At 47.6% G+C, this 12853-nt stretch overlaps 1 protein-coding gene across 8 annotated transcripts in view; it reads left to right on the forward strand.

Annotated features, from left to right (window-relative positions):
• Positions 1-12853, forward strand: part of PACS2 (phosphofurin acidic cluster sorting protein 2) — a 77840-nt gene that overhangs the window by 32704 nt on the left and 32283 nt on the right. For 3 of the 8 annotated variants that reach the window (XM_050977406.1, XM_030226296.2, XM_050977410.1), the window contains exons 4-11: positions 1195-1320; positions 3331-3493; positions 4547-4620; positions 5366-5446; positions 8139-8198; positions 9452-9609; positions 11335-11425; positions 12134-12211. In XM_050977406.1, the coding sequence (XP_050833363.1) occupies positions 1195-1320; positions 3331-3493; positions 4547-4620; positions 5366-5446; positions 8139-8198; positions 9452-9609; positions 11335-11425; positions 12134-12211 (831 nt within the window). The remainder of the gene's footprint in view (positions 1-1194; positions 1321-3330; positions 3494-4546; positions 4621-5365; positions 5447-8138; positions 8199-9451; positions 9610-11334; positions 11426-12133; positions 12212-12853) is intronic. The other 5 variants (XM_050977407.1, XM_030226297.2, XM_050977409.1 and 2 more) reach the window with 3 other exon arrangements.

Genomic DNA, 12853 nt, shown 5'->3' on the forward strand with positions numbered 1-12853 from the left:
CTGCCCCTTCTCTCCAATAACTTCTTCCATCCTTCCTTAGGGATGTTGCACATCTGTAGAGTTACAGGCTCTGTGTGTTTTGGGATTGTCTTTTATCTACATGGATTGTTCCTCTCTTTGCAATGCCTCGGCCTGGGGCAGTGAGCAGTAGATCCTGCCCTCGCAGGGCAATCAGCAATCAGCTAATTAGTATTCTCCTTGTTTGGGTGGCCGCTGCTCCCAGCTCCCTGCCGAGCAGTCAGGCTTGCTCTGGACTGCAAATTAGTATCTCAGGGGTTTCTGGTGGGGTTTGCTATTTGATTTTATCAAGTGGGTAGGAAGTTAATTTTCATAATGTCCCAAGGAAAAAAAAGAAAGTAGTTCTTCCCTGCAAGAGAAACATCCTTTGCTTGGGAATGTCCTCTTTGAGATCCTGGCAATTAGGTTCTCCTGTCTGCTGGTTATTTAGTACTATTTATGTTGGATATTTGGAGCACATGTCCCAGTCTCCTCTCTTCTTGGGATGAGAACTGGTCAGGTTGCTGTTTTATCTTTCCTTGAAGACTTTTCTTCCTTTGGACAGCTTCTCCTTCATGGTTATGGTTAGCCTTACTCATTCCCTAATAGTCTCTGCTTGGCTTCACAGCTTTCTCTTCCTGGGAACTTGCTGAAGGAGGTGTATAAACAAATGTATTTTCTTGTATGGAATGTGCCTTGGGAGGATTTATGTCTTTGCAACAAAACCTGGCAGTAGGACAGTTTTTTTTTTCTTGACTTAATTACTTAAAATGCAACCAGTTGAGAGGTGTCCTTGTGCTGGAGGGAAGGCAGTGTCCTGCCAAGAGAGTGGGGGTCTGTGGCTGTCCCTGCCCTGCACACTGCTTGTGCAGGGCAGCCCATGAGGGCTCTACCTCTGGGCATCCTCTGTTGAGCTCTTGGGGAAAGCGTCTCCTGGAGGCTGCTCACCTCCCTGGGCCCAGCCCTTCCCAAACTGCAGCTGCTCTGAGTGCCTGGGTTGTGTTTTTGGAGTGCCTGTCTGAGCTGTTTGGGCAGAGTCTTCCCCAGGATAATGAAGAGTTGTGCACTGAGTGTGAGTGAGCTGCAGGCACTTAGAAAAGTCCTGGGGCTGTTCCTTAGGAATGGAGGTTATCCACGAAGCTTGGGAGATATTGCCAAGAAGCAAAATGAACTTTTCCACTGTGTTTCCCACCTCAGTACCCTCACTTCTTGAAGAGAGAAGGCAACAAGCTCCAGATCATGCTGCAGCGGCGGAAGCGCTACAAGAACAGAACCATTTTAGGCTACAAGACCCTGGCTGTGGGATGCATCAGCATGGCTGAGGTGAGCTGCTCTTCACAGGGTCTGCTTACACACCTGGACATCTTCCCTTCTCTCCAAACCCACTGTTGTCACTTGCCTCATTGAGAAGGACCTGACAGGATTTCAAGTAGCTTTCTTAATAGCTGCAATCAATATTCACAGGGCAATATTTTAACCAGATTTTTACTTAGCAGTAATATTGAGTGTTTTCTGCCTACATATGTTAATAGCTGAAGCTTTCACCTTTCTGACTTTTGAGGGTTTTGTTATTGTTTTGTGGCTTTATTAGAGTTAGGGGGTCCAGATCAAAAGTGCAGAATGAGACAGAGTCACTTGGGCAAGCCTTCCAACCCTGAGAAGTGGTAAAGTTAAAGCAAGATTTGCTGTGCTTCTCAGTGCCACAGTATGAGAGTTCAGGATTAAGTAATTTCTCTCATTTGCTTGAAAAACCCTTGGTCATTGTTATTTCATGGCTGTTGGTGATTTAGGTGGAGCTCTATTCATGAGAAGTAAATTATAAAATTAATGCTGGAGTCGAGAATGGATAAATTATTCACAAAGGCTTTCTGAATGGCATAGCTCCATGCTTTGTTACTTCATGCCCTGTTTAATCTCTGCTGTTTCAGTGTCTGAGTGTTTAGAAATGGGCTTAGCAGTAGCAAGTTCAGTTTCGCACCAATATTTTTCATCAGACTGCATTCTGTCAACAAATGACTTTTATCCAAAATAAGCCAGTGTTCTGCTGTGGTGAGTTATTATTATATTAAATAATTCACTCTAAAGAGTGCTTCTCTTGTGTGAGTGCAGTTCCCTCAGCCCTGCAGTGAGTGGTGAGCTCCTTATTTGAATTGGCATGGTGTTGCCGCTAACATTTTTCCTGTACTGTTTGATTTGTTGGACAACCAGAAAGTAAATAGTGCTGTAAGGCAGAAAACATGTGGGCCCATTAATTAGAGTCACTGGTGAACTTCTAAGTGTTGGGCATTTGCTGCTGCTACATGTGGTTTTTCTTATGTCTGTTTGTAATGTCAGCTGACTGGGGTTAGAAGGTCAAAAATGTTCAAAGGTTCACGATGTTAGGAAATAGTTCCTTTCCAGCTCATCTGGAATATTTATGAAATTGAAGTCTTCAGGAAAACTGATTTTAGAAGCCCCCCCTCCCCTTTGGAGTTTATAGGATGATGACCCCTAAACTCCACTGACTCGTTTCTTAAAAAAAAAGAAAAAGTTCTCTTGAGCTGTTGAAACAAAGCAGTGAATTGGAGTTGAGAGTGAGCAGTTTCAGAGCAGGGGGACATGTGTTCCTCGTCAGCTCAGGTCTGTTTAGGTCCCTGTGAGGAGGGACAGAGCAGCCTGGTGTGTGTAGGAAAGCTGCTGTGCAGGTGAGGGGATGGGCTCGCTCACTCTGGTGGGGCAAGAGAAGATCACAAGATTCTGGGGAGAAACCTCTGAGCTGGGAGTGGCAAAGGAAGGAGAAACCTGCACCAAGATGTCCCTCTGCCTCCACCACTGACTTGTTTTTCATGACCTGCTGCTTCATTGTCCTGGGGTGGGGGCTGGTTCCACTGAGATTCTCCTGTCAGCTCTCCACAGCAAGGATATTTTTCTTGAGGAGGTACTTTACATCTGTATCTCACCAAGAATTTTTGCTTTTATGGGCTCTTTTGTTTGGTTTTAAGACAATATCAAATTCCTTCATTAGGTGTTCAGAAGGTGGGTAACTTGATAATTCAAATCAGTACTGTGCTGGGGAAGCAAGTACATAGTAATGAGGTAGTCAAGTACTCTGCTTCAAGGGTGATCTTATCAGCTGTTAAGCCCAGAATGTTTTTTGTTTCCTTCCATCACTTTCATTAGCAGTCAGATAAAATCTCAACTAGCCTTGTGGATTGCCTGCAAGTGGCTCCTGTGGTTACAAGGTCCTGGAAATGTAGAGTAACTCCATTAACATAAATAACTCTTGTAGTATGCAAAGGATACAAGTTTAAATACACTTCAATGCAGATTCGTTCTACCTAATTTCTGTCGAAGGTCATGCAGCACCCTACAGAAGGTGGCCAGGTTCTGAGCCTTTTCAGCAACATCAAAGAGGCTCCAGTGAAGGTGGCAGAAATCTGGATCTTCTCCTTGTCAAGTCAGCCAATCGACCACGAGGACAGCACTATGCAGGCCAGCCAGAAAATCAAGTCTACAGGTGAGAGTCCAGCCACATTCTCTGAGGACCAGTGTCTTCCTGAACTAGCTGGAGTTAAATTACCCCACCTGGGCTTGGATGCTTCCTGGGACAGATGAGGACTGGTCTGCACAAGTTGCTGTGTCTATAAGTGATCAGTACAAAGAAAACCCACTTTGCAAAAGTGCTGCTCTGCGAGCAGGGAGTGTGACAGGGGTAGGGGACTGAATTGTCAGAGCTTCTCCTGCATGCCACACCACACCTGAGCCATCAGCAAGGCTTGGCTGTGTCCTCACCAGTGCTCTCCCAGCCTTACTGGTGGATGGTTTGAGAGCCTGTAGCTTCTCACCTGGCTATCAGTGTTCTATTCAGGAGATTCACATTGAAGCTACTCTTCCATCTTCTTTTGCCTTTGAGTATTCTACAATAAATTTCAGTAACTTTAGATGAGACCTGCAAGCCTGCAGCATGTTTTGCTGGGGATGATGGCCTGGCTTATCAAGTTTAAATCCATGTATAAGGAAGTCACTGGGCTCAGACTTGTGGTGATGTTTTTATGTGGTACCAGCCCTCTGCTCACTGCTGTAAGAGTGACCTGCTGAAGGTAATGCACGTGTGGTGTTTGTGTGTTGCTGCCTGGGGCTGGGCAGCTCACCTGAAGGGTCATTTCCATACAGGTTTTGTCGTGTTTCACTTGCCCCTTTAAGTCAGTTAAGCACATGTTGGGGGGAAAAGTAAATTCCCCTGTGGAGAAACCTCTACTTGCTGCTGTCTACCAGGTGGTTGGTACGTTCCAATGGGAGGAAGTTTCCTCCTCCTACTAAAAGGAGGAGGAGCATTATCTGTGTCCTGGTCCTTCCTTCTTACTGGGTGTGTTTCTCCTCATTCCTTTCCTCCAGACAATTCCCATCTCACTGGTCTAGCACGGATAGATGCCTGCTAGTTTATCTTCTCCTTGTGTGCCTCCTTTCTTGATTTGTGGCTTCAGCTGGCCTTTTCTTCTCCTGAGATGAGACCGTGCCCTCACCTTGAAGGAGTTTCACAGGATCTTTCCCCTCTTTCCTTCCCTTTCAGACAACTATTCCGAGGAAGAGTACGAGAGCTTCTCTTCTGAGCAGGAGGCCAGTGATGATGCCGTACAGGGCCAGGTACTGTTCAGGGCATGGCTTCTCCCTGAGAGGGCTCAGTGGAGCATGTGCACTCCCAGCTCCTGCTTGAAACTAAAAGCCTATTTCTGTATCTAAACCATGCCAGTGTGAGACTGTTACCAAGTGCTCAGCTGCAGTGGAGAGGGCCTGCACAGTAACCCATTTCTTCTACCATGCTGTGATTTATCTGTTCACGTGTTTGGACTTGAGCTCTCTGGAAAAACATTGGCATCCTTGTGCTTCTCTGCTTAATGGTCAGGGAGTCATTTGATTGCTTCTATAGTGCTCATTGGATTCAAAGAGCCCAACTGGATCCCCAGCTGTAGTTAAAGAGCCAGTGGGGTCTAAGGCAGCTTTTAGTCTTTAATACCTTTTGCACAATAGGTCCTTATGGAGAATCCCCTGACTAGATGTGAGATGCTTTTGAATTTGGGTCTTACTTGCCTTTAGACTCTGGCATCACCTGTCAGAGGGTACTGAGAGAGGGACCCACCAACACGTGGGGCTGTGACTGTCCTTGTTCCTTGAATGTAGAGCTAGGGCTGTTTTGCTTCTCCAAGCTGTTATTCCTGTCCCTGCAGACCTGTCTCACTTCCTTTTTCCTCTACCATCATAACTGCAATAAAGGCAAATGCTGGATGCCTGGAAGACACAGCAGCAGGTTCATCTGCATAGAAGGAACATTTTTAAATGCTCATGTGTCTCAGAATGACCAAGGTAACACGGGAATCCTCTTTCTGTTCAGGATTTGGATGATGATGAGTACGAGATGGGGAAGCCCAAGAAGCAGCGGAGATCGATAGTAAGAACGACGTCCATAACCAGGGTCGGTGGAAATCAGTTTTACTAACACTGATGGGCTTTGGCCAGGATGTGCAGTGCATGTGGCTTGTGGGAGACCAGGCATGCTGGCCCAGCATGGAGCTTGGGGGCATGGTCACAGCATGTGAAGAGCTAGAGAGAGCAGCCAGTTCAGGCAGTGGGGCCATCCAAGGTGTGTGCATGTCTTGAGTGTCCCTTGGCTGCAAGGTTAAGGAGCTCCAAAAGTCATGCAAGTGTATGAAATTCCATTCTCATGAAGAAACCAGTGCAGGATCCATGCTCATGTAAGTCCTGAAAGCAGCTCTAAGTGAAGGAAAGCTCTCCTATTTGTGCTCTGCATGGGAGAGGCTGAAAAATAATGAAGCCACAGGGGCTAGCTTCTTAGCCGGACAGCTGGTTCCCCGCAGGGTAAGCGCCCAAGGCAAGCAGCCCAAGGCTGGACACCTCAGCCCTCTGGAGGCTGGGGTGCCCTAGGCCAGACTGCCGCACAGCCGAGACCCCGAGCAAGCTCAGTGATTGTCAGCTCTTAGTGAAAGTCAGCTCTTTTGTGATTTCAGCTCTTAGCTTGCTGTAGGGGCTGCGGCTGGCCGTGGCTCCTGGAAGGCAGATGAAAATGAGAGAGGAGAAGGCGGCTTCAGGAAATCCACGATGGTTTATTCTGAAGATCTCGCGAAGGGTCTGATAGCTGTTCTTCTAAAAGAAGCCTCTTTTATAGGGTTAGGGAGGATTGAAAACTGACCAATTGTAAGGGTTAGGTAAACTAGCCTATGGGTCACAGAGAGATAAGGAGGACCAGAGTGAGGACTCCTGGTACAATTCCTATAACTCAGCAAATACCTATCTCTAAACATCTCTCCATGGAGCCGTAGCCAGCCCTGTGTCTGCTACAAGAGGCCAGTGAGAGATTCTCAAAATGAAGTGGCTTAGTCAGGAGTTGGAGCTTGATGGATAAACTTCGGGTTTTTGCCTCAGCACCACTTCATGTGGTGCTGAGGCAAAAGAAGTAGCTGGATATGGTATACATAGAAGCTTTAGAAAGATGCATGTGGCTGTCCAACCTCCCTCACAAGCATGGGTGTGCCTGCAACGCTGCACTCGTGTGGAGCAGGGACTTGTGCTTCACCACACCATGGTCTAAGGCTTTTTCTGAAATCCATGTTTTGATGAGGTCTGATAAACCCTGTTTTGACCTGAATTTGTCACTATAAAGATCCTTCCTGTGAGACCAGGAGTGTGCTAGTTTGTACCCTTGGTGTCTGTATTGTTTTGAACAGTGACCAGTCAGGACAAAATCCACTGCTTGGTATTAAGCAAGGAACCCATAAGAGGAGTGCCTTTCCAGCCCTGACCTCTGAACCCATGCTGAGGGTCCAGATGGTGCAAAACTGGGTTTGGTGATGCCAGTTAAGTTACCATCAGGCCAGCTCCAAACCAGATCTGCTCTCTATGAAGCCATTCAGGCCAGCAAACAGCTCCTGCCATGTCACCCCATCTGCTGCATGCTGAGTGTCCCCCCCTCCGTGGGCTGCTGAACTGGGCCCAGGTGTTGTCATGGATGGGTTTGCTTGACACCCTGAGCCAGAGGAGAACTGTCACTCTTGTGTCAGGGTATCTTGCTTGACGCCCTGAGCCAGAGGAGAACTGTCACTCAGCCTCAGGGATGCAGTGGGGATGGAAACAGGGCTGTCTTGGGACAGTGTGCTGGATTTATTTCACCTAAGCTTCAGCTGTCTGGAAGGTGGCTGCAGCTGCAGGATAGGAGCTCAGAGATAAAGGATGCAGTCTGTGTGAAGTGTCTGAGGCCAGAGTTGGGAGTAGGCAGTTAGACTGGAAAGACCTCATGAGAGTCAGCAAATGAGCAGCTTTCTTCACCTCAGAGTGGCCTGGTGCCAGCCATTTCACCTCCCTTTCCTCCTGACACAAGGATGCCACCTTAGATGCTCTGTACCAGTACTGAGACCTGGGCCTTTCTCAAGGATGTGCACATCAGGTTTGTCAGTGACAGGCAGAGAAGGGCTGGGCAAACCTCAGCTCTTTGATCCTGCAAAAGGGGGAGCACCTGGGGGTGAGCAAGCACAAAGGGGGGCAGCAGTTTGCCTTGTGTTGTTCTGGCCTTAGTTCCTGCTGTGCCCAGGATCTGGGAGTGTGACTTGAGAAACATTTGTGTGACGGGGCAAGTGCTGAGGATAAGTGCCACAGCTTTTCACCAGTGCTGCTAGTGAAATAAATGAACCTGCCATGCAAACTCCTGCAAAAAAATCCCCATACTTTGGTGGTAAAAATCACATTTGTTCTTGGGGTCAGTGGGTAGTTCTCTATGTTGGCTCAGCCTTGTTAAGAATCAGAAAAGTTGACTTTCAGGTGTTTTCCAGGAATATATCAAAAAGGCTCAGGGAGGTGATCTGGCAGATAAAAATTGTTATCCATTGTGTGTCCAACCAAAAGTGGAGTGCCATCTTTCAGATTTACAGTGCTCCTTGGAGTGGGACCTACCACTGGTGGTAATGAAGTTATCACAGGTGTGGAAAAGCTGATTTTAGTGTAAGGACAGCAGGGAGGTGGTCTGTGGCACCAGGTGCTGTTTGATTTTAAACAGCAGGGTAGCACCAGTGTCAGATGTCTGGCTTCTTGCAGGCTGGGAGAAAACAGCTCACTTAATAATGCTTTACTTATGTAAAAGTGTCTTTAACTTGCAGCAACAAAACTTCAAACAGAAGGTTGTGGCATTGCTGAAGAGGTTTAAAGTGTCTGATGAGGTGAGTAATTCCTTCTGTAAACCTTCCTGCCTTGTGTGCTGCCCTCTGCTTGGTGCATCTTGCTTTAGTCTTGAGGAACACTTCCCCATTTCCTTCTGTTGCCTTCATTTTGTTTTCAAGTCCACAGTGGATGTGACCTTTCCTTACACCCTGGCCTTGCAGGGAGGCTCGAGGGCCAACTTCTGAATGTCAACAAGCATTTTGTAGATGCAGTTTTATCAAAAGCAGATTTTGGCAGCCGTGTTTGTACCCATTAGTTTTGCAGATTGCTTTGAAATTATCTTTGACCCGTTCAAAGGCAAGCAGTCCAAATGGTGTGTATTGCTTGTGAAGTTAAAGCCCAGCCTGTTTGATCATCTTACTAGAACAGCCAGGCAAGGCATGAAAAACTTGGATAGGGAGCTCAGTTCACAAGAGTCAGCTGCTTGGTCTGAGCAGAAAAGGATGAAACAGGTCCAAACCCCCAGAAACCTGTGTTAACAATAAGTATCTAATACAAAACCAGTTAACATCTCCTTTGGCTGCGTGGCTGTGTGCTGATTCTGTGGCCTGTGGGAAAGTGAGTAACTCCTTGTGCTGCCTTACTCTTCCAAGCAGTCCTGTTAGCTTTGCTCTTCTTCCCAGGTCAGCTCGGCAGAGTCAGCACCCACAGCTGGGAGCTCTGGCAGCCGAGCTGCTGCTTTTTTCTGGAGCTGCCACTCCAAAAGCAAGCTCTGGACAGGGCACAGCCCCTTCTTGCTCCGGGCTGTGCGTGAAGCAAGTTCAGTGGGAGGTGTTTGTTCTCCCTCCGCTGCCTCGGCGATGGCAGCGGATCCTCCTCCAGGTTTCTGGCGCCTCCTGTGGACATTTTTGGGTATCAAATCGGCAGGTGTCAGGGCAGCTTTTTCAGTAAAAACCAATGCATGCTACACTGTTGGGAGTACTGGAGTTTTGTACTGGTTCTAGGAAGACTGAGATTCCTTTGGAGCTTTAAAGCTTTGTTTATAGGATAGGGTTGAATAGTGGCCATAAGCAATGGCACGCTCATGGGTGCCTGGTCCAATATGTAACTCCTGCTTAACCAGGCATTGACAAGCTTGATCCAAGACAAGCATTTCTCATGTACTTAATGTTCCTTGGATATAGTACTCTAGTACCAGGAATAGAATCTTACTGCCAGGACTGGTGTACTGCAGTCCTGGGGGGAGCAGGGATGATGTGGGATCAGTCTGGCTCCTAGCAGAGCCGGTGATGCCTGTTTTTGTCCTGTGTAGGTTCTGGATTCAGAGCAGGACCCAGCAGAGCACGTTCCAGAGGTGGAGGAGGATTTGGACCTTCTGTACGACACGCTGGATATAGAGAATCCCAGTGACAGCGGGCCAGAGATGGAGGATGATGACAGTGTCTTGAGCACTCCAAAGCCAAAGTTAAAGTAAGTGTGAGACAGTTTTTGCTGGGCCAGAGGGATGGCTGGCAAACCCCATCCAGTCTGCTGGGGTTTGCCAGCTTGTAGCTTTGTCAGCCATGTGCAATGTCAGATGTTGGTTTTATTCCCTCTCTTCTGTGTTTTTTCTTTTTCCCCTCCTGACATGGTGGTGTTAGAATGGCAGTGACAGCTTGTGATCTAGAGGTAGGGTGTGTGGGGTCTGACTTCCCTTCAGTCCCAGTTCTTCCTTGTTGCCTTTGCAGATGTTCGGCTGCCCTGCCACCTGAGCACAGGGAAGGTAGAAACAGGAAGGAAATATGTGCTAAGGCAGGAGTAGAGGCAGGGATAAACAAGGCACACTGTCTTTCTGGAAAGACCTTTCCTGTAATAACACCCTGTGTGGAAAGAGAGTCTTTGCAGGGATTAAGGAAGCAGAGCTGCAGGAAACAAGTGGATTCCTCAGGGCCCAAAGGCATTGACTGCAGCACACATGGATGTGCTCCAGCCTGTTCCTAAAGAGCTCCTGTGGATCAGTCCCAGCACTGTGGAGCTGAGCTGGGGGTTGCTGGCTCGGGGTCTTGAGCAGATGCAGAGCTCTGAGCTAACAGAGCTGTGTCACACTCTGCTCAATAAAGACTGAAAATGTGAGACTGAGCTGCACTCCTGCTTCTGGCTGGTGTGTGGTTGCATGCTCGGGCCCTCAGTGTGTGATGTCTCTGAAACAGAGACTTATGGCACTGACCACTGCAGCTGGTCAGTACAGCATCTGCTAAATCTGCTAATTACCAGGTGATGTTGAATAACCTCGTTGGGCTAAGAATAGATTCTGGGTCTGGAGAGAGCTGTTCCCTGTCAGTGAGCCAGGAGATGCCAAGGACAGACTGGGGCAGCAGTGGAAATGGTGGGGCTGCTGGCATGTGAAGGTGTTTGGTGCTTAACCCAAGATACCAGCCAGCTGGTTGGCCCTACCATGAAGGGACTTGAAAATTGATGTGCTGTGGTAAGCTCTGCTTTGAAACAAGCCAAAATGTTCCACTCTGCACGCTGAGAGTTCATATGCTGCTCCCTGGAGCTGAGGAGCAAACTGTGCTGGGCTATGTGATTGCTGGAGTAATGCTGGAATAAGAACTTCATGTGTGTGGTCCTGGGGAGACACTCTGTCTCCTGGGGAGACACACCTAGTTTCCTAGGTCCAGTTCTGGTGTTCATATCTTGAAGAGGATGTGATAAATACTGATGCCTTTGAGGCAGGTTTTTCCCACAACAACAAAAAATCAGTTCCTTATGTTGTAATTGAGTCTTGTAGCCTGATGTGATGAGCTGCATTTTGAATGGAAGCACAATCTGATTGTGTGTGGTACCTTATCTTACTGAGCAAATGTGTAATTGGAGCCTAGGGCTGGCAGCCAAATCCAGATGCAAGCTGGAAACAAAATGTATATTAGCCCAAGAATCACTTACGAAGGAGCAGAGTTTTGGGGTGTGGGGGAAGCAGTATTTCTACTTGCTGTATGTCAGTCAAAAGCTAGATTCAGGAATGCCTGGACTTTCTGGCTTCTCTTACTGTCCTGGACACCCTCCTCTCCTTTCAAAAGTAGCCTATTTTACTGGAGCCATTGGGAAGCAGTAAGATCTTCCGGGAACTTGTGCTGCTGCTTTGCTGTGAGTGTGGTGGACTTGCCCTGTCAGTGTTTTTGGTAATAAGAAGTGGATTTTCCTTTTCTTATTCAGACCTTACTTTGAAGGACTGTCACACTCCAGCTCTCAGACAGAAATTGGTAGCATCCATAGCATCAGGAGCCAGAGAGAGCCACCGAGTCCTGTAAGTCACATTTCAAGTGTTACCTCTCTGCACTCTCTTTAATTGCATGTGTAAATTAAAGCACCCTCTCTGACACCCCCAGCCCCCAAAGATTTGGATGCAGAGATACAAATTTTCTGCTAAGAAAACCCACTTGGACTTTTTGGGGACTGGAGATTTTTTTGGCCAGTTTGGGGTTGGTTTTTTGTTTCTTGTTTCTTTGTTTGTTTTTAAATGCAAATATGGTATTAACTCAAAGGTGCATCTTCAGGTTATGTATTGAATACTTGCTGATGGTGTAAATAGCTTCAGATTCCCATGTGCCTGAAATGACTGCCAGGATGGGATATGTTGCCTGGGAGTTTTGGAGACTTCCTAGCACTCTGTGGAGGAAGCTTTTCTTTGCTGTTGTTGGGATATTTTTCCTGGTGGCTGACAGTGAATGGTCAGAGGCAGCTCAGCTACCTTTCCATTCCTTCCTGAATGGGCATAAAGTGTCAGTCCCATCCCAGAGCCATTTCCTTGCCTCTCCCGTGTGTTGTGCATCAGCTTTGCCACATTCCACACTGATGTGTGCAGTCCTGGTGTGAGCAGGGAGCACTGCTGGCCATGCTGCAGAGCTATGTGATGTTTAGATGGAGAAGCCTCTCTTCTGAACAGCCTGACCCAGAGAACATGGCTGGAAACTGTGCTGGTGCTAAACCTCCTGAGGATTTTTCTTCTCTCAAGCAGGTAGAAGTGCCTGAAAAGACAAAGAGTCTTGGAACCAAACATGCAGGCGACAGTGTTTCTGACACTGTCCCTTATGTAAGTCGAAAATGCACATGTTGACCTTCCTCCTGTCAGTTTGGGTGTCAGCTGTGGGCTGCATTCTGTGGGCTGCATTTGTCTGTCTGTATAGCTGCACATGCAACTCAGCTTCCATGGGTAAAGTCAGCTGCAATAAAGATAGCACTGAGTTCTCCTCTTGGCCTTAGTTTGGAGCTTCTTGTCTTTCAGCCTTTTGCAGGTGAAATGCTTTATTTGACCTTTTGTTCAAACAGCCTGAGGAAGGCTGGCCCAAAGGTTGCTACTGAGCATGTAAAGGATGCTCAAAGCTGTTCCATTTTATCAGACAGAAGTATTACTTTAAGCTGAGTTGGCAGAAATCAAGCTGGTCCTGGGGTAGAAATCCCAAAGCTCAAGTTGCTCTGCTGGGAACGTGGGGTGTGTAACATTTCTCTCATCTCTTTCTGTCTTTGCTAGTTCATTTGGCTAAGATGAATTCATCTGCTTTGCATGAGGAGGCATGTCCCTGGCTTTGAGCTGTGAGAGTGCCTGTTCCAAACAGCACATCTGAACACCCTTCCTACCTCCAGCTCCCTTGTGAGGCAGAGCTGGGAACAGGTAGCCCCAGACAGCCACTACTGGTTTCCCCCTTTTGGCAGTGAGCAGGGTGTCTGGAAGAGG

The sequence above is a fragment of the Serinus canaria genome, chromosome 8 (genome assembly GCF_022539315.1).
Source record: "Serinus canaria isolate serCan28SL12 chromosome 8, serCan2020, whole genome shotgun sequence".
NCBI classification, from domain to species: Eukaryota; Metazoa; Chordata; class Aves; order Passeriformes; family Fringillidae; genus Serinus; species Serinus canaria.